Source organism: Lissotriton vulgaris, chromosome 9 (genome assembly GCF_964263255.1).
Source record: "Lissotriton vulgaris chromosome 9, aLisVul1.2, whole genome shotgun sequence".
NCBI lineage: Eukaryota > Metazoa > Chordata > Amphibia > Caudata > Salamandridae > Lissotriton > Lissotriton vulgaris.
Window position 1 is genome coordinate 348769174 of NC_141697.1, and position 27165 is coordinate 348796338.

The 27165-nt window shown below is 45.3% G+C and overlaps 2 protein-coding genes across 2 annotated transcripts in view; one reads left to right on the forward strand and one right to left on the reverse strand.

The window, feature by feature from the left end:
• Positions 1-27165, forward strand: part of UNC79 (unc-79 subunit of NALCN channel complex) — a 644685-nt gene that overhangs the window by 302616 nt on the left and 314904 nt on the right. The window contains exons 19-20 of the mRNA XM_086937713.1: positions 6753-6980; positions 20001-20142. Of these exons, the coding sequence (XP_086793839.1) occupies positions 6753-6980; positions 20001-20142 (370 nt within the window). The remainder of the gene's footprint in view (positions 1-6752; positions 6981-20000; positions 20143-27165) is intronic.
• Positions 559-1467, reverse strand: LOC147690113 (uncharacterized). The gene has a single exon (XM_086937273.1). It carries the CDS (start codon positions 1465-1467, stop codon positions 559-561), a length of 909 nt encoding a protein of 302 aa, XP_086793399.1.

The following is a 27165-nucleotide window of genomic DNA, read 5'->3' on the forward strand; positions in this document are numbered from 1 at the left end:
AGACCTCACAGCTCCCCATCATTCTGCAAATTTCCACCAGGTCCGCCTTCATTTTACTCAGCAACGCGGACCTTCCCATGTTGGTAATATCGTTGCCCCCCAGGTGAATGACCAAGTGATGCGGCGGAGCGCCCCCTGTAGCCAGGGAGTGTCTGAGTCTGGACAAGAGGCCACTCCAGCGCATGCCCGGGAATCCTAACCATACACACTCTGTGTTGGAGAAACCCCGCATCCAGTTCCTGGCGGCAGCCCAACGACCTAACTTGGAGACAGTTGAATGGCCCAGAACCCAAACTCTCGAACCTGTCAACACAAAAGACACCAATCAGTTTTGCTCGTTTATTGCACACTTAAAACAGTAAAAGGCACCGTACATGAAAGCCACATGCTTATTGTTCCAATAAAATGTAAGGCCCTTGTGCAACACAGCCAAGAGAAAGATACACCAACAAGTCATGCATATTGTTCCAATAACTATAAAGTGTTTGTGCTACACAACACGAGAAAAGGTACACACCAAAACATGCATATTGACCCAATAACTGTAAGGCCCTTGTGCTACGGGCGGACATAGCGCTTGTAACTAAGTGACTCCCAGCGCCCCACCCTTCTAATGCCTTCTGGCGGCATACCAGCCTGAAAAGCAGAGGTGGCCGCCCCAATACGAAAGGAGTGGCTAGAGAATCGCTTCCCCTCGCCAGTCCGGCCCGCTCGGGCTAGGCAGGCCAGCATTATTCTATCCATCTGGTACCTGGTGAGGGGTGACAGGTCCTCATGCCCAAGTAGGTAGCCCGGCCCAGGTGGCCGCAGGGCGAGGTAGCTTCGGACTGCCGCCACGGGGCACCCGGTTTGCTCCTTAATGGCAGTCAGTACAATGCGAACCCCTTTCCCGGTTTGGTCTGTCTTGGACTTCCTGATCGTGACCGTCATGTCCGAGTCCAAGGCCACATCCCCCAGGCACAGGGCATCACCGGAAGCATCGGTCTTAGAGCGTGCCACCAGCTCGCTGCTCCTCAAGGCCCCGAAAAAGGCGAGGCAGAACGCTGCCGTGAACAGGGTGGCCTCAAAGTGCGAGCGGGCTACTGAATGTACCACCCGCAGCATGTCCTGCAGGGTGCCAAAGTCGATGGGCGCTCTGTTGTCCGGAGCCCTGGGCTCATCACGAGACCAGCCCTTCAGTGCTGCCCTGATGGCAAAAGCCTGGGTGGGATCCGCGAACCCTCGTAATTTAGCGTCATGGCCAATGGCCGCCAGATGTCCGCAGACCCAGGAGTGGGACTTTCCCATCTTTCTGGCCCAGACAATGAAAGCTCTAACTCTGTCCTCCCGGGGGAGCTCCCCCAAGCCCATTTCATCCACTATCCTGTGGAACGTGGCAAGGTGAATTCCATAGCGTTTCCTGGTGCTTGGTGCCAGGGCCCTCTCCCCCATGGCTCTCAGTTCCTGCTCCACTCCAAGATACGCCATAGCTCCGGTGGAAAAGGGGTCATCTCCTCTCTCGCCTGTGGGCAGGCCGCCCGGAAACGCTCCCACTGAAAACGAGAAAGTGCATCTGCTGCAATGTTAATGACCCCAGGGATGTGCCGCGCCCTAAATTCCAGGTTGCAACGCAGGCTACTTCTCACTAGGTCTCTCAATAGGCAGAGGACCAGCGGACAGCTGGCCTTCTGCCCGTTAATTGCCTGAACCACCGCTAGGTTATCCGACCAGAAAAGGACCTTCCGATCTGACAAGGGGCCGGGCCAGAGATGGAGGGCAATGATGATGGGAAAAAGCTCTAAAACAGTTATGTTAGCCGTGATGCCTCGCTTGCGCCATGCGTTAGGCCACTTCTGCGCACACCACTGCTCGCCCAGAATAGCTCCAAGGAACACCAAGGAACAACTAAAGGAATGGACGAAAGTCGTGACTGCGCTGAACTGCACCCCTACCCTGGTCAACTCAGCTAAATCACTAGGAATCACCTTAGACGAGAATCTGGATATGAAAGCCCACATTTACTCAATGGCGAAAAGTGCCCGCTTTCACTTGAACTACTTAAGAAAATTGAAACCATTCATCACAGAGGCGGACCTCAAACTGGCAATCCAATCCTTAGTTATCTCGAGGATTGAATATGGCTGCACCACCTTAGCTGGCTTACCAAAAATGTCTACGGCACCTCTAAAAGCCTGCCTTAACGCGGCGGCAAGACTTATCACCGGAACCAGGAAATATGATCATATATCCCCGCACCTGAAAGCTTTAAACTGGCTACCTTATGAAGCCAGAATCCAAATGAAGATAGCATGTATCACGCACAGAGCGCTACACGACAACACACCAAGGTATCTAGCCAAGAAAGTTCAATTGTCCGGCGGCAACCGACCAGCCCGGAGTGCTAAGGAGTTGCTGCTACGGCCAGCCATCTTCCGAAAGAAAAAAACCTATGACAGAGCGTTCACCGGAGCTGCCCCCAGAATATGGAACTCACTCCCTCCAAATATCAGGAAGATCCAGAATCTGGTTGCATTCAAGCGGGAAGTGAAGAGCCTACTGATGAATAGATACATTACCTAGTGAAGACCACTGTTCACGATTCTGATATACTAATGCCTTAGTACTGAACTTGTATGGCACTAGTAAGGGAAGCATAATCAATACTAAAAGGAACACATATTCTCTGATATGAGAACAACCTAAAGGCCAACACTAATGGATACTCTGACAGATCACGAGAACAGCACCCCATACGAACATATACCGAGCTACCTCATATTGGTTATCTGTTATATATACCTGTTTTAGTTACTAATTTAGCCATAGCATATTTTAACGCGAACGCCTCACGTGTTACGAATATTTAGTGCTGTACTTTAAATGTTTTTATATATGTTAACCTTCTACCTCTCCTATGTTAAGCGCTCTGATACCCAAGGGTCTTGTTCGCGCTATACAAAACTCTATAATAAATAAATAAATGGAGTTCATGATGCATATAGTGTCTTGCGTGGTGAGAAGGTCCAAGTGGATTAGCAGATGTTGAGGTTTGTATTCGTGGATGTGAGCTTGTTGATACTGTTGGCAGCAGAGGGTTGGCATTCCATGTTTTTGTAGATGGCTGAGACCTTGTCATGGAAGAAATCAGCAAGGTTGTTGCTCAGTTCCTGGGAGTGTATAATGTTGTTCTCATTGGCAGCGGCATTGGAGAATTCCTTCACAATGGTGAGGAGTTCCTTGCTGTGGTTCATTGCGGTCTGCTACGGTCTGTAGGGCGTTCTTCTTGGTTTCTTTCAGGATGCAGTGGTTCTAGTGCAGTGCTGTCATTTTTGCTGATGGGCCAGTTCCTTTCTAGTTGCCGGCAGTTGCAATTGGTAGATTGCATTTTCTCTGTGAACCAGCTGGCTCTTTTGGTTGGTCCTTTGAACATGACTGGCTTGGCGTGGGCGATTGTGTTGGCGCATTCTGTGATTCACTGGGAGATGTTTTTTGCTGCTTTTCGTAGGTTGGGTGTAGAGTCTGGGAGGTGGGAGCAGAGAGCGTTGTTCCTCTGGTCTTCTGATATATTTTTCCTGTCTCTGTGCATGGATTTGAGGGGGAGACAAGTGCCGGCATTGGTGGGTCCTGACATGGTGAAGTGGACACTGTAGTGGTCAGACCAGGTTGTGTGTCGTGGTTGTACTTGACACAGACGTGGAAGGTGAAGATGGGGTAGAGCATGTGTCCTGCACTGCGGGTAGGGTCTGTGACAAGCTGCTTGAGGCTGAAGTTGCCCATGCTCTCCAGGAGGTCAGGGGTGTTTGCTTCGCTGGGGTAATTGAGGTGGAAGTTGAGGTCCCCATGGAAGATGGAGTACTCAGACTTGATTGCAATTGGGGTGACAAGGTCTGGAATGGTGTTGCAGAATCTGGGGCATGGTCCTCGTGGTCTGTAGGCAAGGGTGCCTCTGATGGTTCTTTTCCCGTCTGTGTGAAGTTGGAAGTTGAGATGTTCCATTATTGGAATCAGGTCGTCTGGGGATGTTGTGCAGTGGATGGCGTCCTTCTAGATGGTGGCAGAGTCCCGGTGAGTTATCTGTTAGCCTTTGGGAATGGTGATGGCTGGTGCTCTTCCTCCATGCCCTTAACCTGAAAATATATGATTTCCCTGCCTAGATGTGGTGCATGGTCTTTTGACTAACACCAATGTGCATTACCGGGGTGGTGCAGGCCAGCACCTGAATCTTGACTGGAAGTAATGTCCAATGTGGTGTGCGCTGAGGTGGTCAGTGTTGTACCTGTAGAGGTGACAATTCTAGGTGTGGAAGAGGTGGCAATGGAGGTCACAAAGGAGCTGGCCATGAAGGTACCTAAAGAGGTTGTGATGGTGATTGCAGCAGAGATATCCACTGCAGTTGTAGTAGAGGCAGAACTTTTGTTTGCATCAGAGGTGGCACTAGTGGTTGCAGTTGTAGTAGTAACACTAATCGCTGTAATCAAGTCAGCAGGTCTAGACGTCTCCTTGGGTGCAGTGGTAAATTTCTTTCTGGATAGATTGGTGGGATTTCTTTGGGCAGCAGTACAAGGTGCAATCTTCGCTTAAGTGCCTAGTGTTGTCTTGACTGCAGAGACATTTTAAGGCATGGGCAAAGTGGGCAATTGCCCAGGGCCCCATCTTCCAGGAAAACATTATTCTTCTTTCAGCCTACCTCTGCCTCAAAGTCTATCTCTCTCTACCAGAGTCATTTTAAGGATTTTGGGACCTTATCCAAGACATTGTGGGTATTTTTATGATTCCTTTTCTGAAAATGTAATGTATGACTCGATGTTGCGTGGCATTGTGTGCTTGAATTAGCAGAAAATGGGTAACACAATTCAGTAGTGTTTTAAAAGCTGTCCCCCCAAAAATGTGGTGCCTGGGGCCCCAATAATCTCTAATCTGACACTGCTTGACTGCAGTGGAGGATGCAGTCTTGGCTGCATTGCTGGGTGCTATTTCTGTCAAGGCCGCTGAGGCATGGAATACGCTTCCTACTGATCTCTAACTCATCTCGGAGTTTCAACTCTTTAAGAAGCAGCTTAAAACACATATGTTTAGCAAGATCCGCTAATTTGATTCCAGCTTCGGCCCCTGCTCTCCCCCCGCGCCAGGACACTCTAGAGTAACAGTGCGCGTTACAAATGCAATATAACATAACATAACATGTATTGACCAGTTACTCTTAAAGTACAAGGGGCCCGATGTAGGAGCCCTAATACCGGTCGGAAACGGCCGATTTCGGCCGTTTCCGACCGGTATTAGGGTTTTCTAATGTAGGAGCATGCTTTACAGAATCGGTATTTTACCGAATCTGTATTTACAGATTCGGTAAAATTACTGAATCGGTAAATACAGACTCGGTAAAAATACTGATTCTGTAAAAGCACATGTAGATAGCACATCTTTGAGTGCCGCAGGCCTTTCAGATTCGGTATTTTACCACCCAATCCAATTGGGTGGTTTCTCTTGGTCCCAGATTATAAAGGTAAATTCACCAGCAGTGTGGTCAGAGAAAAAAGAAAGGTGTTCCAAGAACTGACATTATACCACAACACGGGCCCATATTGGGACAATCAAACAATCCTACCAAAGACGTAACAGGTTTGTACACAGACAGTACACTTGGATTTGAATGCCATAGGCCAAAACTATGATGTAACAAAATGGTAGCTACAATCGCAAGCAAGTTGGCAACAGCAAGCATGAAAAAAAAGTAAACAATATGAAAAAGGTAAGCATTATATTGATATTCTTTTTTTCTTGTAAATTGAAAAGGCTGTGAGAAGTTGTCAACATCCATGCATTCGTTTTTAAGAAATGTAGAGTTGACATTTTTGGTGAATGTGTACTCATGTGATGAGACTTCTAGCCTGTTGAGTTGTTGGATGTACCTAAGGCAACACTATATATAATAATATAAGTTATAACTAATGACATAACACATATACTATGTAGCTGTGAAGTATAGGTACACTGCCTGGAATACCAGTAGTTAATACTGATAACACATAAGCATAGCTGTGAAACAGATACTATCATATAGGCCTCATGCACGGCTTTACACACAGGGAAGTCACCTATTAGAAATAAGATTATATGCCACAGATAAGAGGTCTTAAAACCGCACAAAGTAGAAATAATGGTGCACATGTGACACTAATTTCTGAGTCTGACTTTGCTTCCTTGTGTCTCCCCTACTTGTTTCTGTCACTGAGACTATCCACCCTACACTGTCACTGAGAGTATCCACCCTACAATGACTGGAAAGGGGTTCCATGCACCTGACCTCTTCTGCCCACCATCTTTAGTACAGAAGAACATTCTCATGATACTGAGTAACAACTCTTATTTAATTGTCTCTTTTTCTTGAGCTACAACTTCAGTGAAATATGTTCATTACTTCCATTGTGTTTAAACTCACAAGGAATTTCAACAGCTCCATCATAACCTCCCTTCCACACTATACATATATACATTTTTGCTCAATTGTTTACAGTACATCTGAAGCAGAGTTTCTATCATCCTGGTAACATTGTCCGTGCTGTCTTTCTAAGAAACTTCAGAGGTACAGCTTCTTTTGGTATCCTTTCCACTGGAGAGAATGACCCTACAATGCAATTTTGAATGCTCCATATGTGTACTGTAGCTGCCAATTAGGTCACTGGACAATTTAATATGCATCAGTAGTTCTACATGCAAATAGTCATCTGCTAATGTACAACTCTTGCTCTTTCCCCGGCCATGCTGATTTGCAGATGGAGTTACAAGACGATGGGATCACCATGGGTCTGGAGAACATCCTTTCCAAAGACATCATTTCCATTATAAACAACGTGTTCCAGGCACCTTGGGGTGGTTCTCACACCTGCCAGAAAGACGAAAAAGCTGTGGAGTGCAGCCTGTGCCAGTCTAGCATACTCTGCTATCAGCTGGCATGTGAGCTGTTGGAGCGACTGGCACCAAAAATAGAAATCAGATTAGTGGTAGGTATTACAGAAACACTAATTGTGGCCTTGGAGACGATTTTGGAAGGAAATGTACATAGTTTATTGCCATAGACTCTCTTAAACATGCAGAAGCTTACTAAATGGGTAGCATGTGATTCAGGAGAAAAATACATTTATGGAACAAGTTCTGGAGGATCATATTCCTATGATGGCAAATACATCTTGATGAATGCTCTTCATTTTGCAAAAATACCCTGCAATCCCTTCTTTTAGGATCATCTAGATCCCCTGTTTCTGCATCCTAGGATTCTCACTGAAGTCATAAATGCTGAATATTCCTGCCCACATGCAGGGATCTCAGAACACTCAGAAAATAATCAAGTCAATCTGTAGTTGGGGTGGAACACTTCAATGTTATTAATCTGCTGATACCTCTATGAATGGGAGCACAGACTAGTATTTACTGATTTTCTTTTTCTTGTGTAAAAACTTCCTTTGATACAGCAAAAAAACCACATTACGGCACCCAGCAAAAATACATGTAATGTTATGTTACGTGTATTTGTAGAGCACTAGCACTATCACCCTGGGATATGCTGGTGCTGAGGAGGTGTGTTTGTCTAATCAAACCTAAGGTTAGGTGTTCAGCTTCTTGCGGAACTCAAGAAGAGAGTAGAAAGCCTTGATGTGTAGTGGGAGGTCGTTCCATGCTTTGGGGCCAATGTACGAGAAGGCCCAGCCTCCGGATTTTTTTCTGTGAATACAAGGGATGATTGCGAGTAAGAGTCTAGCAAATCGGAGATGTCTAGGATATTGGTGGAAGGAGATACTGTACTTAGGTAGGTGGAGCCTGTGTTGTGTAATGCCTTGAATTTGTGAGTGAGGACTTTGAACTGAGTGCATGTGTGTATGTTGGGGGCTAGTGGAGCTCCCGAATGTGTGGTGTGATGAGGGATTTGTGTGAGGTTGAGGATGATTCTGGCAACTGAGGTTTGTATGGTTTATAGTCTACTGTTGAGTTGCTTGGTGATTCTGACGCAGAGAGTTTCCCCTTAGTCAACTTTGCTGTTGATTTAGACATGATTAAAAGTTCTTCTGGTCGTACTTGATAGCCATTTGAATATCTTCCTCAGCATCTTCAGGATGTGGATGATGGATCTGGTGATTGCATTGACTTGCGTGGTCATGACCAGTTTGTTCTCAGTGATGAACCTGAAGTATTTGGTGTGATTGCTGGTGTTGGGAATGAATCCAAGGTCGTTCATCCACAAGGCGGAGGTCCATACTGATTTGTTCTTGCCAAAGACCACTACATCTATGTTAGTTTTTTTGCACTTCATCCAGTTGGTGACTTCCATCATGCAGGAGGTGAACTTGTTCCTTTCAGTGTGTGAGATGGAGAGAACTAGTTGTGTGTCTTTGATGCCAGAGAGGATGTTGATGTGTGCATGAATGACATTGGCCACAGAGGTCATGTATAGATTGAAGATGCTCAGGTTAAAGGATGAACCTAGAGGCACTCCGTAGATGAGTTTACAGTGCTTTGGTGGCAGGCTGACAGCTTGAGTTTTATCTGTCCAGAAAGAACAGAACCCGTCTACGTGACTGATGACAATGGGGTGCGAAACTGTGTCAAGTGCTGCAGAGGTGTCCAGGAGGATGACTGCTGCAGTGTCTCCTTTCTCAGTGATCATGCAGATGCTGTCAGATCGGCAATGAATGCTGTCTCAGTAAAATGTTTGGGCCTGAAGCGAGACTGTGTGGTGTTAAGAAGCTGGTGGTTGATAAAGTGATTTTTCAGGTGTCTATTGATGATCTTCTCTAGGATCATGACCAGATAAAGTAGGAGGGAGATGTGTCTGTAGTAGGTGAGTGCGGTGGGTGAGCTGAGGTTTTCTTGAGCAGGGGCATGACTGTGGCATGTTTATTACCCAATTCTCCTTCATTTTTTGTTTAAGATTGAAGAACTTTGAATTTCATTCTAAGTTTTAACATTTTTGATATCACACCCATATTCCAGTTGGTCCCACGATTTGCAGTGTTAGCTTAAGACAAGTTCCTTACTCCAACTGCAGTAAAGTCAGCAACTCCACAGCCCCTGAAAAAATACACACCATATGAGCAAGACTCTGTCTGTTTGAGACAAGACTTCAAGTCAGACTTGGTTAAAGTCTCAGCTGTCAGAACTAGACAGAAAAAGAAAAGAAAAAGTTGAATCTTTGGGAAGAAAGGTTTTTGGGACTGAAGCTGTGGCTATTAAACCAACAATGAGGTGATGGATGGAATGTTTGAATTAATCTCAGCCACTGGCAATCGCTGGGGCTGCATTCTAATTCATGTGCCATTCTGGACAAAAGCCCGCCTTACGCAAATCAGTACCAACCCTGCTCCTCATAGGAACATCTGTCTGGAATTGCCAGAAGGGACAAGAAGCAACCCCAAAACAGTTTTGGGGCTTGTTAGTAGGATTGAAGTTTGAGTCCTATGGCACACTGAGCGCAGGACCCACATCTAGGCATACCCATCATACCTAGGACACACAAACAAGGTAGTGGATGCAATGTTTGAATACATTTTTGGCACTGGCAGTTGCTCGGGCCACAGTCCAGTCCATCATTTGTGGCCCACCATGCCACTCTAGATGAAGGCTCAACTTATGCAAATCAGCACCGACCCGCTCCCCATAGAAGCGCTCTGTCCTGTACTGCCATTTCAGGCACCCTCCATAAGGGTCCACAAGCAGCCCAGATCAGTTTTGCCCTACTTGGGGCTCGTCCGTAGTGTGTAACATTAGTTCTATAGCTGAGTACTCACATGAATTGCAACTTCCTTGAGAAATATACTTATTTATTTGCTATTAACTTTGACACTGTTTGCTGACTGCACAAAATCCATCTCAGATTCTTCATTTCAAATTTTGTGCAAATTGGTAAAGACAGTAAAATGTTATTTAGAGTATTTGATGGTAGCATTTCCTATTCAAAGTTGAACAGGAATATTTGCTGTCTGCTACATAAAATTCTACTGAATGCAATTACACCAAATATGGCATTATTATAGAACTTTTATTCAAACTAGACCCTTTTGTAGTTTGGTGTAAATTTGTTCAGGAGGTTTTGAGATAGATATGTGATACAAAAAAAGTGCTGGGTGGGCTTCAAATGGATAATCTATTGTAGATTTATATATTTAGTATTGAGAATGATTTGTGTACCACATTCAATTTGGAAAACAATTTTGGTTCGCTTAAGGCCATACGTAGTTCTTGAATCGCAAACTGTTTGTTCCCAATTGAACATTTTGCTCCATGCACCAATAGATGATGCGATCAATTCTCAAACTATTCTTAGACACACGTTCTGGAATATTATTTTGGGGTCAAGCTTTGGCAAGGAACATCCTTTAGTGCAAGGAAAAAGGCTTAACTTGTCAGGCTTTTTGGTTAAATCAATTAGAGTTCTTTCCCCGGCTCACATTGTGTAGTCTTCATTTAAACTGAATACTCATGTATGGCTGGACACGGTGAAGGTTGTTAAGTTTCCTTCTGTTAAGTTTCATTCTTCCTTTGGCTGATTGTGGAACACTCTGGGTGTCCGCAAACGCACACTTTTTGGGGCACTGCAGGCCTTGCACGTGCCCAGGCAGGCCCTGAGTGTGGCATCTACCAACTTGAGTAGGTGACATGTGCACAGCCACACTCTCTGTGGAAAGCCACCAATGAACTCTCAGCACAGATGTGACGACCTGAGGGCCAGGAGCACAGGCTCTTGCCAGTTAGCATTGTTGGCAATGCACCTCCCTTAAGTGATCACAATCATCTATTGAAAATGGCAGCAATAAGGTGATCACAGCCATTTATATAGTGAGCACGCGTGTAAAAGTCAAAGCACCGTAGGCCATTGTTTCCTCCAACATTTTGCAATAAATTTGTCAAAGGGATCTTGATTTTTTTTTTTAAAGTAATTATTATTGTAGACATACAGCGCTCAGACCAGGATACACATAGTCATATTATTTCTGTGATTTATTATCATCAATCATTCTTTGTCATGATAAACACAGCCTATGGGCCTACAACCCGGAGGTCGGGCGGCAGCAAATGGTCAATCTGAGTTTTGTCTGGTTGCGACATTTAGGATCATTTGTTTTCGCATTAAAGTGTGCATGCCTACTTTTCTGTCCTAACTTAACTGAACTATATACCCCCCCTTTACCCCGTCGCTGAATAACGCCATGCCCCCCTCCCCTCCCCCCTCCACCTTCCGCTCATAGGGTCTCGTGTTATAATATCCTAGGGTGTGACTTGAAACCTGCCAATGTCTAAGTTTGTGCTATGCTTGGTAATTCTTGGGTGCTATTCCCGTCTGCGCTGAGGGACTCCTCTTCTTCTGTAAGCATGTTATCCCTAAGGGCCTGTACTAACGCCTCCCAGGCTGTCGCCAACTCTAACGCTCTAGGGTGAGGGTTTCTACGTGCTAGCTGGTACCTGTGCGTGCTGTCGCAAGCTGCCCATTTGAGGAATTGGTTGTACCATCTCCTGTGCGTTGGGCATGTTTTCGCCTTCCACTGTCTGGTTATCTCCCTTTTGGCTATCATCAGTCCCATATCCACGAACTTACTGGAGGTTTTGTTTTTAGGCGTGTGAGGGAACCAATGCAGAAGGCAGACCGCCGAGTCGAAGTCAATGGCTCTTTCCGTCACTTCATTCAGGGTCTCTCCAATGGCCTTCCAGTATTCCGGGAGGGCCGGGCAAGACCATAGCATATGTTCCAGCTCCGCCCCGTCCGTTGTACAGCGAGGGCACGCCGACTTCGCCACCCCAAAATATTTCTTAATTATGCCCGGGGTCATGTAGGCCCTGTGCAGCACGTAGTAATGGATGAGCTGGAATCTCGCGTTCCTCGTACTATTACGGGCTCGGCGCACAAGCAGGGCCCAGGTCGTATTAGGAATATCCTTTCCCAAATCAGTATCCCATTTGGCCTTCAGCGCCGTGAGGGGCAACAGGTTTTCACGGAGCATTCTTGAGTACAGGCATGTCACCGCCTTAACCGTCCCCGCCGCCATCATAGCATACTGGCAAACCATGGACGTCTCGGGCTCCGTTAGGCCACCGCCCCAATGCGCTTGCATCGCCCCGACCACCGCCGAGTGCAGGAGGAATCCTCCTCGTGGTAGGTCAAAACGTTCCAGAAGGTCCTGACATGGGAGGAGCGCCCCGTTCTCATAGAGGTCTCCTACAACCTGTACACCCGCTTCTACCCATTGCTGCAATTGTGACCAATCGCCCCCGTGGGGTAGTGCCGTCAGCATGCCCAGGGGAATTTCCGGGGCATATGGATGCCTTATCCCCGCCCGTCGTTGAGAGCGATTCCAGCAAAGCCGGAACGTCTGCTGCTCAAGTGTCAGGTCTCGGGTAGCGATCTTCTGTTGTAAGGCTATATAGGCCAAGACGTGTCTTGGCGTGCCTCTAGTTTCCTCACCTTCCGGGCCTCGGTACACTCTCGCCACCTCTTGCGTGAATGTCTGCAGTTGGGCGGCCAGATAATAAAGCTCAAAGTCTGGTACCGCTAATCCACCCTCATCCTTGGGGCGGGTTAGCGTCGCCAGCGCTACTCTGCACCTACCCACCCCCACAGGAACGAAGTCAGCTGGGACCTGAGTTGGCGAAAAAAGGAGCTGGGGATCCAGACCGGGAGTGTCCGAAAGTAATATAACAATCTCGGTAGAGCAACCATTTTTAACAAGGATATGCGGCCAGCTACAGAGAGCGGGAGCGTAGCCCAAAAGGCCATGTTGCCCTTTAGAGCTCGCATGCATCGACCAACGTTACCCTCGAACATGTCCGCGGCCGTGTGATATATATACACCCCTAAATATTTAAGACAAGTAGGTTCCCAGTTTAGTGCGGGTCGATGGTCAGGACGACCGGTGTCCCTCCGTAGCGGAAATACGCATGTTTTCGCCCAGTTGACCTTTAGGCCCGACATTACTCCTAATCGCCCCAGCATTCCCTCTGCTCCTTCCAGCGCTGTTGTGTCATTTTCTAGAAATAACAGCAAGTCGTCGGCATACAGTGATATAAACTGCTGCCCGTCTCTGCTACCTATGCCCTCGAAATGTCTTCCCGTCCGGGCCTCGGCCGCTAATGGTTCAATCGCTAGTGCGAACAATAGGGGGGACAAGGAGCAGCCCTGACGGGTGCCCCTCTCCACCAGGTATTGTTGCGAGACCAGGGGCCCTATCCGCACCCTTGCCATTGCCGCCGAGTATAGGACCCGCGTCCACTTAATATACCCTTCTCCTAGTCCGAATCGGTCCATAACCTTGTACAAATAGTCCCACTCTAGACTATCGAAGGCCTTTTTGATGTCTACGGATAGGACAAGAGGCGCTTGAGACCCAGCCTGTGAACTCTCTAGCAGACGTGTAAGCCTCCTGATGTTAATCGTCGTGTTCCGGGTGGGGATTAATCCATTCTGGTCTACGTGTACTAAGCCGGGCATATGCTGTAGGATTCTGGCTGCTAGTATGGAGCTCAATATCTTGTAGTCAGCGGTTAGCATGGAGAGTGGCCTATATGAGGCAGGGCTACCACTTTCCCTACCCGGCTTCAGGAGCGGTATCACTAACGCCTCCCGCATTGATTGGGGCAGGCCGCCCATCGCCTTGGCCTCCCTATATATTGTCTGGAGTCTCAGCGCTAAGATGTCTAGATATTTGCTGTAAAATTCAATGGGAAGCCCGTCTAACCCTGGCGTTTTGTTGCGGGCCATTTTTTTGACCGCTCCCCTGATCTCTCCCAGGGTGATGTCTCTCCCCAGATCTTTTGCCTGTTCCTCGTCTAGCTGGGGCAATTGGAGGCCATCCAGAAAAAACTCGGTCTCATTCTCTCGATCCCCCTGTTCATAATATCTTTGAAAGCCATCCAGTATCTCCGTTTGGGAGTAACAGGTGCGGCCCACTTCATCTTCTAAAGCTAGTATAGGGGGGCATCGCTTCGTGGGGTTCGCCAACCATGCTAACAGTGTGCCGGCCTTGTCCCCCTCTACGTGGGTTCTAAGCATGCACGCTCGATGGTCAAAGGCACGGAGTCGTTCCACCTCCACCTCTACCGCCTCACTAGCCAAGCAAACCTGCTCTTGGAGGTCGGGGCAGCCAGGCCGCTTCTTCTCTGCTTCTCGCAATTTGGAGTCTGCCTTACTAATATCTCCTAGCAACACCTTCCGCGCCCACGTATTTTGTTATACACTGGCCCCTCACCACCACTTTAAATGCATCCCATTCTATCGCCCTAGTGGCTGTCGTCCCCTCATTTTCGGTGAAGTATTGGGTTATACCCTCCTCCAGTGCCGCATGGAATACCGGGTCAAGGGTCTCTGGTCTTAGTTTCCAGGTCGGCACTCGAGGCACCTCGGTCGCCCAGGCCAAGTTAATGATTAGTGGGTTGTGGTCTGAGATCGTCCTCGAGAGGTACTCCGACCAAGTTACAGCTGGTAACACACCCTGCGAGCACAATATCGCATCAAGCCGGACGTGTAGGTCTTGCAGGCTGGAGAAGTGGGAATAATCGCGAGTCGTTGGGTGGTGCGCCCTCCATACATCAGTCAGCCCCCATCCCTCCTGCCATTCCAATCTACCCTTTGTGAGTCGGTGAACAGTCCCTCAATGGTGGGTGGGATCTATCCAGCGTCGTGTCCGCTATGGAGTTAAAGTCCCCTCCTATCAGAATCGGGCCCGCCAGGAAGTGTGCCAGTGTCCCCGACAACCCCGTTAGAAAGGTCAACTGCTCTGTATTCGGGGCGTATGTGCTACACAGGACTAAGTCCCTCCCTCTCAGCCTGCCTTCCACCACCACGTATCTTCCCTCTGGATCCACCAAATGTCGTGTTGGTTAAAAAGGCGTCCCCGCCCTAATCCATATCAGTGCTCCCCTAGCATACGCTGAGTAAGAAGAGTGAAAAACCTGACCTCTACAACTCCTCTGAAGTGCCTTCCCTTCCTGCTTCGTGAGATGAGTTTCTTGCAGCAGCGCAATGTGGACCCCCCTTCAAATTAAGTAGGCGTGTACCTTATGCCTTCATTGCATCGTGTGAAGCCCCCGCACATTCCAGGTCATGCACTTCAATCAATACACCTACATTAGCCATTGTCCCGTAAGTCAAATCCCTGTCGCACATCAAATTTCAGCCCCTCACGGATGGTGTCTCCCGCCCCAACTCCACTGAGTATTCCGAGCTTTCCATCACTCAGATTTCCCTGAAACAACAATCACCAAACGTGGAAAAAATCCCAAACAGTGTGCCCCCTCCTCCCCCCCAGAACAGGCCCCAGTATTGGACTATCAGATCCCATCCAAACTAATGCAACTTCCCCAAACAGTGTTGCTACAACACGGTCGTAACCGTGGTTGCCTTAAGGGCTAGTGGAGCTCGGCCAAGGCCAGAAGGGAGCCACGCAAGCTCTCTCCCCGCACCCTCCCCTTTGTTCCCCATGATTAGCAGCAGGCTTGAAACCCAGTTCGCAATCCCCGGTCATCCCACTCTTTAGTTCGTGAAGTCCTCATTGGTAATTCTGCCCACTACCTGCCAGCTCCGAGTCAAATGTTCAGGATCGTCTCCGATGTCTGTGGCGTCGCCGCCGGGCCCTTGGTACTGTGCATTCCCGATAAATCCGAGTCCTAGCCCGAGGCTGAGACGTGCGTCTCAGTGTCCGTGTCCTGTTTGGATTGGGAGCCTCTGGATCTCGCCAACGTTTCCACGGCTTGAAGCGCGGCCTTCCGCTCCGCTTCCGTTTGCGATGCCGATGGTTTCCTTGTTCCATGTCGCCTCTTGCGCAATCGTTGCGATTTCCGTAGGCCCTTTGGCGCCCGTTCTCGTTCCCGTTCTCTGTCTTCTCGGGCCTTGGCTCCGTCAGTGCCCGCCTTATATGTGTCCCACCACTCTCATGCGTCCGCTGCCGTACCGAAGAAGTGTGTCTTCTCGTCAATCACCACTCTGAGCTTTGCCGGGAAAAGCACGGAGCATGGGACGCCCTCTGTCCGGAGCTCCTTTTTAAGCGATAGAAAGGAGGCCCGCAATCGCTGTGTCTCAAAGGTGAAGTCAGGGTACAAGGTTACTCTACTGTTCGCCATTTGAAACGGACCAGTGTCCCGGGCCCTCTGTAGTAGGAGGTCCCTGTCCTTATAGTGCAGTAATTTAGCAATGATCGGTCTCGGGGGTAGGCCTGGTTTAGGCGGTCCGGATGGAACCCGGTGTGCACGCTCTAGAGTGAAAAAGGGCGGCAGGCCCTCTGGTGCCACCACAGTCTTGAGCCAGGTATCAAGGAACTCCACCATGTTCTCCCCTTCCTCCTTTTCCGGCACTCCTACGATACGGACATTGCTTCGCCGACTCCTATTTTCGGTGTCCTCCGCTCGCCTTTCAAGTACCTGGATCCGATCGAGGGCATCCGTTAGTCTGCTTTCTAGAGTCTTATGTTCAGGAGCCAGGTCCTGTAGAGTATCTTCAACCTCTTTGACCCTATCTTTGAGTTTGTCGTGGTCCGCTCGTAGGAGGCCCAGTCCCGAGACCACTTGTGCACTATCTTGCTGCAAAGTATCTTGTGTGGCTGCTATGGCTTCCAGGATGCGGTTCTGCAGCTGCTGCAGCCAGTGGGTCCTGCAGGGTCACCTTCTGCCATATCTGAGGCCGCCGCTCCCTCGGTCTTCCCCTTCAGCTTCACCATGTTTCTCAGCCACCTTTTTCAGGTGCGTCCACGGCCCCCGATCACGAATCAGATCTTCTGCTGATCTCCGGACCTTTTCACGGGCGTTGAATCCTAGGTATGGGACCTTCGCAGTCTCAGCCCCTCCCGTCTCCGGATCGTCTCTGGATTATCACCCAGCTCGCCGGTCCGCTTCGAGTCTCCGGTTTGCTATAGAGCTCTGTGGGTCGCTCGGGCCAAGGCCAGTGAAGCAGTCCCTCTCCTGGGCGTCTCGTCCTCATCAATCCGCACCACTCCTCGACTCTTCGCTGGTCGTAGGTCTGCACATCGTTGGCCTTCGTCCTTCTGCGTGACTCAGTGGCTCGGGTCAGACCGCCATCTTGTCTAGTCTTTGTTCTCGAGCTAGATGGCTCGGTGGGCAGGCCACCCTTTCGACATTTGTCACCCGAGTCCGTCCCCGGGTCACCAATTCTTATTCGGTGACGGTATCTGGATCCAGGGCTCCGGCTCTTTCAAGGGGAAAGGTGGATCCGTAGCAGGTCAACTTTTATCACACCTCGGCCGCCATTTTGGGAGCGTCTTTGTTTCGCTTCGTTTTGAGACGGATCGGCGCTCCAACTTCAAATCTCTATCAATCGGTTCCGTTGGTGGTTCTCCGTGTGCCCCTTGAGTTCATTTGTCAGAGCCCCGAGCTCTGATATTTGTAGGATATTTGTGGGGATCGGGCGCGGAGCTCCGAGCTCACGCCGCCATTCCCTCCGGCGTCCAAGCCACGCCCCGTCAAAGGGATCTTGATCATTTACATCGTAAACACCGTGAAGAATTTATAGACACTAAATAGGCATGTATCAGTGGAGGCCATATCAGCCTTTTTCTGTTTCAGTAGATCACAGTTAATTCCTGTAAGTGCTTGTGAGAGACACAGCTGTGTAGTGATGCTTATCATTTATACAGCAAACTCTTCAACAGCAAGTCTTTACTTCGTTGATTATGTGTTCTGCAAGAAGGTGCAGCACGATGGCTGTGCTGTGCTGTTCACAATACTTTTATGAAAACTTTGATGATCAAAGATAGCTGTGAGAGCCAACAAAATATAACATGTAGAAAATGTAGCGACTGCAACAGCCAATCAAATGCATCCTTATTCTGTATGGTCAGTGTGTTTTTCTGTTCTTGATCAGAAAGCAGGTTTAGGTTTTTACATTGTTTTGGATATTCTTAATCATCTAACGGATATATGCAATTATGAGCATTCATTTAACAGGGATATGCTCTTTAATATCTTCAAAATTCCAACTCCTTACCCTGATGTTGTCAATTTGACTTGCTTTTCTTTTGCTGTTTATATGGTAGTCCACTATTGGTATTTTGCTACAGTTTGTGTTGCAATCTTGGGTATGAACTATAGGGTCTATAGAAAGAACTATCAGGCACATGCATCAAAGGAAAAACCTGTCGCAAACTTGCAGATTCTCAGAATATGCCCCTTTGCGACCGGTATTTTTGCATTTAGGATGCATCATCCCAAATGCAAAAATCGCAATTTAAGGAATCTCTAAATTGAGATTCCTTAACTTGCTATTGCATTTAAGGAATCCCAAATTGAGATTCCTTAAATGCAATGCATGAAAATTAAAAAAAATTGCGATTCCTCTAATAGGAGTAGCAAATTACCATGAAGTTGAACTTCATGGTAATTTGCAAAAACTTTGAGAAATGCACTTTTCAAAGTTTTATGTTGCGCGCACACATGCCCTTAGGGCGTGTGTGTGTGCAACATAAGTGCACAGATCAATTTCAGGGGTGCAACAGGGTGTCATTTTGACACCCTTGGACCCTTGAAATTGCATGAGCAATTGGCAAGTACCTCCTGGTACTCGCAGATTGCTCATGCCATCTCCAATTCATTCCTATGGGCCTCTAGGCCCATAGGAATGAATGGCACAGCATTCCTTAATTGCGACTAGGAATGTGCGAGTAGCAATTAAGGAATGTTTAGGAATTGCTATTTTTATAGAGATTTCTACATGCCTAGGCTTTTGCGATTCCTTAATTATTGCAATTATGGAATCGGAAAAGCCTACGTTGATGCATGTGCCAGAATGTGTTTTACTTTGAGGAAAACATACATTGCTCCTAAAACATACTCCCTGCTCTTCTTTCAGCCAGGCACTACTGTCAAATGTACATATGCCATTACTGTAAATGCATGCTCACATCACATCCATTGTGAAGGACGAATACATTATGCACTAATGACATTAGACAATGCCACATAAAGGTGCAATATCAAAACTCAAAATATGCATTGCTTCTTCCCAACAATCAAGTACAAAATTTACAAGTTTGCATTTTAGGACCACTCTCCTCTTTTTAGGTCTCGCCTGCCAATGCGCTTGCGCATTGCTGGTTGTATATGTGATGGATCGTGCAAGAAAACCAAACCTATAAATCATACAGTGAATACAAGATTAGGACGAACAAGACTTAGTCTCTATTCTTCCCACTGCCAGTTTGGTGTATCATTCAGTCTTCCAGGAAGAGCATTAATTAGAAACTTACACTGAAGCATCACACTGTTTTGTCACATTTATTATTGTATGCCCTGTAAGCATTCTGTATGGAAAACAATCATTTAACTTTTTTCCAGCACTGCCAAAGCCAATAGGTCAGACTATAATGTGATAAACAGCATTTGTGCTTGCAAAACATGTAGTGAACATTTGTCATTACCTGTGTTTGGCATAATGAAGCCAGACCTCTAGACTTTGCCAGTGCTTGTTGACTTTCCCCACTTATCCCCACTCCTCCCATAACAATTCAGTCCACCCACACCTGCCACTATGTAATTTTTTCTCATATGTAAGATATGGTCCTTTCTTACTTCTCAGTCCAATAAGCCCTCATTCTCATTGTTTCTTTTGGTATTAGCGTCCCTTGCTTTGGATTGTTATCCATGCGTTTGCTCAGCTTCTTCAGTTGATCGATGGATAGCAATAGCCTTGCATGACTGGCAACCTGGATCTTACCTGAACGAGTAATTTGGAAACACAAAGTTCTAAAATGTGATGTTCAATAAGAACATTTAATGCAGCAGGAGGCGACAGCGTGTTACAGAAAAGATACAATGATTTTCCACTGCAAGTCTTCCTGCAGTAAATTAAGGAGAATTGCAGTTTTGGGGAAAGTATTACAACACTGAAAACCAAAAACACATTTCCTGTTTTTTGCCAACTCTCAAATTGCTCAATTTGAAACCGTGCATTGAAATGTAATAGTTGAAAACGTATATTCCAACTCTTTTTCCTGGCCTGTATGTATTACATTTTTATTTTAATCTTACCCCTTCAGGAGCCCACTGATAACCTTGAGGAAGGGCTTCTATTTACCAGGCCTGAATTTACCATAGGACCTGAAGGTGAAGAGGAGGAGAATCCAACAGCAAAACAAGGAGAAAACCCAGGGAATCACTCTGCAGTGCCAGAAAACACTGGTGAGTCGTGTTTCTCAAAACAAGCAACAGGGACGGCTTCAGCAAACTGATTTCTGTCTATAGGTTGTAACAGTGGCTACAAGCGTTTATAGCAATAGAATGCATTTATAATAATAGAATGTTATAAGTGTGGTGCTTCTCAAATAATTTAAGTTGAAATACCATTCAAAGAAGCGCTTGAAAAATACGTTTAATTCGATTCCAATTTTTGGGCCTTAATTAGAGTGGAAATTATGGGTTTCACTCCATCAGGGGGACAGTGTAACATACTCTGTCCCCTCAAGAGAGTATCCACCCTCTGCATTTAGAGATGTCTTCCGACCCTGCAGACATCTCTAGTTATAGGCAGAAACACCGGTTCTTGCTAACGTGTTAAGTTAGGTGGACAGCATCGTCAAATTGATGGACATTTGCCAAAATTTTAACATGTTTTTGGTTTTTCAAAAACAAACTGCTGACCCCACCCCACTTTGTGACAAGGCGTCACTGGTGGACACTCGGCTCTGGGCACTTCAGGGCTTAAAACTGAAGTTCCCAGGTCCAAGTCTATCAAGGGGGAGAGCCTCAAAGTGCTCTCTAAGGCTGAGGAGGTCACACCCAGAGGGCTGTGAAATCCTCTGCCTGGCAAAGTTCAGCCTGTGCATTTAGCACACTTTTAGTGCCTGGCTACCTGACCTGAACACGAAGAATTTTTCTCATGATGACCTTTGCTTAGCCTGACATACACTCTACATGTTTCCAAAAAGGTGGTGGGGGGGGTCCCTCTTCCCCTAAGGAGTGGTCGCGTCTGCACTGTACCTTCCTGCCAGGTTTTACCCGCTATTGATTGACTGTAAAACTTTCTATTTGACTGCCCACTCTATATTGGGCTAGTGGCCGATTTGCCAAAACTCCAATGACCTCACGGAGTACTCTGTGTTGTGGAGATACTGAAGGTCCGCCGCCTGTAATTCATGTGTGTGGACCACGGGTTTGGCATAGACTATTTAAAATCATTTCCATACCATGAATCATGGAAAATCTGTTCCTTCCTGGGCGTGACACATGTCTTCACGCCCCAAAATAAGGGGCCTTGGTAAAGACAACATCTCTGACTTTTTTATAGGGGAGATATATATCTGCAAGCTTCATGAGGACACTCATGGCAGAGGCATCATGTGTGTTCACATGCACAGAAAACATCATAGATTATAAACAGTTGGAGGAAACACTTCCAGCACATGCAGAGTAATATGGTAGCATTAGAAAGTCTGTCACAGCCAGAACAGACTTTCAACTGAGAGCCGAAGGAAAGCATCCTCCTAAAAAATACAGGATGTGTGTGTGTTTGTGTGTGTGAGTCTCTTGTTGGGAAGAGCAGATCTATCATTACTCCGCATGGATATCCCAAAAACAGTTTAGTGCACAGTGCTTGCACCAACGTGTGCTATCATAAGATTTTCAACAGTGGAAGCATGCTGATGTATGAAATGTGAACCTCCATACAGCTTCCTGCGGGAAACCCCATGGTTGCAATACCAAATGGTGCAGTGACACTAAAACATAATTATTCTAGAACTTATGAGTGTGCTTGTTAAAATTTAAAGGGAACTCATCAAAACATGCATCTATGTCCTTTCAACCTCATTGACTGAGAAACACAAACTCAATCTCTTTCAACTCCACTTATAAATGCATTTTATATCTAGGGCGTTTGGCACACCAACATGAGCTTTTAAGTCTTCCCATCTCAGTTAGATTGTTTTGAGTTTCCATACTGTATTCTTAGGTCTTCAATCTAGACAAGACAAAGCGGATTCCTTGACACAATATACTAATCATAGTGAGGTGTGAACATCCCTGAGTTGCATCTTATATCCTAAACAGTCCATATTGTCAGCTTTAACTGAAAGCATTCCCAAAGTTACAAGTATTGCATTTTTCACTAAGGACTTTGACCAGGGCACATTACTGACCTACCTGTACAAATAGGTGCGACAATTACATTTTGCTTCAACTTAAGATTGTTATTTTTTTCTAAATCATTGATGAGGACTCAACTGTAGGTAATTGTAGGCTTGGCAACATTCCCTTAGGCCTCCTATTCATGCTCTTTTAAGTAAGAAGCCATCTACACACATCAGTCAAATAGAAATGATTTATCAAGGCTCATGTCTTCGATATATAGGTGTTCCTAGACCAGCCCTACCTCTGCCAAGATTATGGTACACTGTGCCCCTTGAGTAGTTTTATACAAGTGATCTAATCCTTTTTACAATAGTGACAGCTCTAAAAGCTTTTGGAAGAGTGAGAGGATTTTCAGCAAACTAAGTGAAATCGAATCTTTCTTGCTGGGCCACTTTCCATATACTTAAAAAAAGTCAACTTTCTGGGTATTTTGTAATGGTTTTGTGACATGACTTGGTTGTTCCTTGAGGCTGCAGCCTTCACTTGCCATATGGAGTCACAAACCTTGCTCGGTTACTACAAATTTATATTTCCCGAATAGCCTCTATCGTAAAATCAGATTAATGACCCGATTTAGAGTTTGGCGGATGGATTACTCCATCACAAACATGATGGAAATTCTACTTGCTGTATTACTAATGCATTATATCCAATGGCCCTTGTAATATGGTGGACGGGATATCTGTCACGTTTTTGAAGGAGCAACCCATCCGCCGAAGTCTAAATTAGGGCATAGGAGTCTGATTAGGAGTTGCACGGAACTGGGGAGGATGTTGACCTTAATGCCAAGTAAATCCGCCCAGTACTGTGCAGTTTCAAGTTAAACGCCCTGCAATTGGGAATTACCTCGCAGGGCAAGTTTTCTAGTCATAAAATCACACGGTATTCATCATGCCAAGGAGTTTAATGTAAGTATTTTCCATCTGCTCTGAGATGGAGCTAAATGTATGTAGGGACGTCTGAGTGAATTGAGGGCAATGGAGGAGTTTTGGGGAGTAAAAGAGAGGGATGGGGAGTATGTGTTCTGGCAAGGGGGAGAATTATATGCACCCTTCAAAAAACAAGCATTGGAAAAGCATTTTACCTTTGGCAATTCTTATTTTACTCTGTCATGGTTTTTGCAAAACATTATTGTTGGAAAGCTGCAGGGCCCTAATCAATCTTAAAAAATATTAGCTAAAGCAAATATATAATTTTTGTTTAAAAATACCAATCGTTAACATAGTAATCCCTGGCACTAAGGGGAGCTACTTTGTGTGCGGATATGTTAATTGTGAAACAGAAATATACCGTACATCATAGTGAAGTCAGCCAATTGGTTAATTTGGCTGACCCATTGCCCAATGATGCTTGCTGCAGTGAGTGGAAAAATGTTAATGGGATAAAGTCTGAACAAAAATACCTATAAGTAATGAATATGTGTCGTTATTCCGCAAACAATAATGCCGCATACCATGACTCCGCATTTATTACAACACTTGAGCCATTAGTCCGCAGTACCATCACTCCACAATCTATTACCCCGCATATAACTTCACCACACATGCCTTTACAACGCAAAGGCAGGTGTGGTGAAGTTATAAACTTAGCAAATGTACCTACCATATATATATAATATATATATATTTATATATATAATATATAATATATATATATTTATTTTTATATATTTATATATATATATACACACATATATATATATATACATATATATATATATATATATATATATATATATATATGTATATATATATATATGTATATATATATATATATATATATATATATATATATATGCCGTTTTCTCTTCCTCCATGCAGACCGGGACACTTAGCCGGCGGTGCGAGTCGGGTTTGGAGGATCCCGAAAATATTCCAATCTCACGTACAGAAAGTACCACGCACTCCGCACAGGCAAATAAAGACTAGTATTCCGTCTGTTTGGTCATATCCTGGGTTTATTCATAAAAACCACAAGCCATAGACAAACCCTACGCGTTTCGGCGGATAGCCGCCTTGCTCACGGGTAAAGCATTGTTGTTTGACCATTGATTAAATTAAGTGCATGTGACACATCTAAACAAACAACACAAAGAGAGGACTAACAAACTCGTTGGGGTCGGCCATCTTCAAATGGGTTGTGTTTTGATTCAATACAATGAATATGTTATCAATGCAATGGTCACACAACAATGCTTTACCCGTGAGCAAGGCGGCTATCCGCCGAAACGCGTAGGGTTTGTCTATGGCTTGTGGTTTTTATGAATAAACCCAGGATATGACCAAACAGACGGAATACTAGTCTTTATTTGCCTGTGCGGAGTGCGTGGTACTTTCTGTACGTGAGATTGGAATATATATATATATATATATATACTAGCAGCCCGCCAGTACACCCGCTCCCGACCCCCTCCTGCACCGACTCCCTCCCGCCCCGACTCACTCGCGCCCCCCTCCCGCCCGACTCACTCGCGCTCCGATATTTTCATTTACTGCTGCCTCCTTCTTGCCTCCCCCTGCATCACACAGTCTCACTTTCCTTTTCCTTACCTGTGCCGCCGCTCCTCACTGCACAGCCGCTCGTCACTGCACCGCCCTCCTCCTTCGTCATCACACATGTCGCGTAGCGGCCAACGCTAGGTCCTGGCCGGCGCTACTTTCAGGGGACTACTTTGTTTACAAACGTAATTTTTTTAATTTAATTTTTAAAAAAATGTATATAGCCTATGTCCATCTACACACCTTGACATTTTCATAGATGTATCGGGTGTGTAGATTGGCGCTGTGGTTCCCGAGTTTACCTGGCCAAAAGGTGCAAGTTCTCTCTTTATAATAGTAGTATATATATATATATATATATATATATATATATATATATATATATATATATATACTGAACCCAACTATCTACGGTTCAGAAAGCGACTGAAAACCCACCTCTTTCCTTAATCCTGTCCCCCTCCCGGCCCCCGCTGACCCGCAGTTGTACTGATCTTAGCGCTGGGATACTCACGGGTGACTACGCGCTCTATAAAATTAATTAATAATAATAATAATAATAATAATAATATATATACACACACTTAATAATGCATATGTATATAAATATATATTTTATTTATTTATAATTTTTACCAATATATATATATATATATATATATATATATATATATATATATATATATATATATATATATATATATATATATATATATATATATATATATAAACGAATCCCACCCTAATCCCTTGAAATACCCCAGCACCCCAAAATACTAACCCACCCTTACTCCTTAAAATACCCCAGCACCCTTAAACACTAACCCATCCTGACCCTAAAAATACCCCTGTACCCCCAAACCTACCCCCTGTACCCCAAACCTATTCCTGAACCCTAAATTACCACTGTACCCTAAAAATACCCTTGTATCCCTGAACCCTAAATTACCCCTGTACCCCTGAACCCTAAAAATACCCTTGTACCCCAAACCCAAACCTACCCATAAACCCTAAATTACCCCTGTACCCCAAAACCCAAACCTATCCCTGAACCCTAAAAATACCCCTGTACCCCAAAACCCAAACCTACCCATAAACCCTAAATTACGCCTGTACCCCAAAACCCAAAACCTAGCCCTGTACCCCAAAACCAGCCCTGAACCCTAAAAATACCTCTGTACCCCAAAACCCAAACCTACCCATCAACCCTAAAAATAACCCTGAATCCCATAACCCAAAAGCCACCCTGAACCCTAATAAAACCCCCTACACCCCAAAACTTAAACATACCCCCTTAACCCTAAAAATACCCAAGCACCTTCAAAACCAACCCTATAATCTAAAAATAACATACACTAAAAATACACTGTGCACCCCATAAACCAAACCAACCCTTTAAATACCCCTTAACCCCTAAAACATATACCCCAACACCCCCAAACTAAAACCATATACTTACCTTAAACTTAAATATTAAAAACATATACTTTTACCATTCATGCTTTTACAACGAATTTCGTTGTAAAAGCATGCGTGGTAAAAGCATATAAAATGTAATGGTATGCGTTTTAAAAGTATTGCGGAGTAATGGTACTTGCGTTGTAATGGTATGAGGAGTGAATGTATGCGGAGTGAAAATTGCGGAGTGAAGGTGTTTTACCATAAGTAACTATGCTACATATATAAATGTACCAAAATCAAAAGATCTTGGCTAACTCAAGGCTTTAAAAAGTCAATCTCTCTGGCAGTGGTTACCAAACTCTTGCTCTTGCTAGTGCTTTTTCTGGTAATGTTTTTGTAAATCTTTATTACATATAGATAGGGTGAACAGATAAATAAATAGAGAGACTTGCGTAGATAGATATAAATAGACAGACAGAGAGACAGGCAGATAGATGGATAGCTGGATAGACAGACAAATAGATGCATAGACAGACAGATTTAGAGAGGCTTAGATGGATAGACAGGCTTAGAAAGATAGATAGAGAGTCTTCGATACATTGATCAATAGATAGTCAGACAGACCTACAGATCAATAGATAGAAACAGACTATATATCTATATATATATATATGTATATATACATATGTATGTATATATATATATATGTATAGATAGATAGATAGATAGATAGATAGATAGATAGATAGATAGATAGATAGATAGATAGATAGATAGATAGATAGATAGATAGATAGATAGATAGATAGATAGTGTTAGAAATGGGGGTCTCTAGTTAGCAAGGTAGGTACCTTTGTCCAAATCGGGGAACTAGCTTCTAGTCAGGGTAAGGGGGATACACTTTAAAATAACCCCTGCTCCCCCCCTTGGTAGCTTGCAGGAGCAGACAGGCTTATCTCAGAGGCAGTGTGTAAAGCATTTGTGAACACATTCAGTAATACAGTGAAAACCCTACAAATGGACTCCACACCAGTATAGAAAAATAAGTAATCGTTATCTGAACCAAACAAGACCAAATGACAAAAAAATCCACAATACATTTATCAAGAGATCCACAAAAATAGGTTATACACTCAACTAAGGTTTGTTGCGACAAATAACTCCACCTTGAGTTATT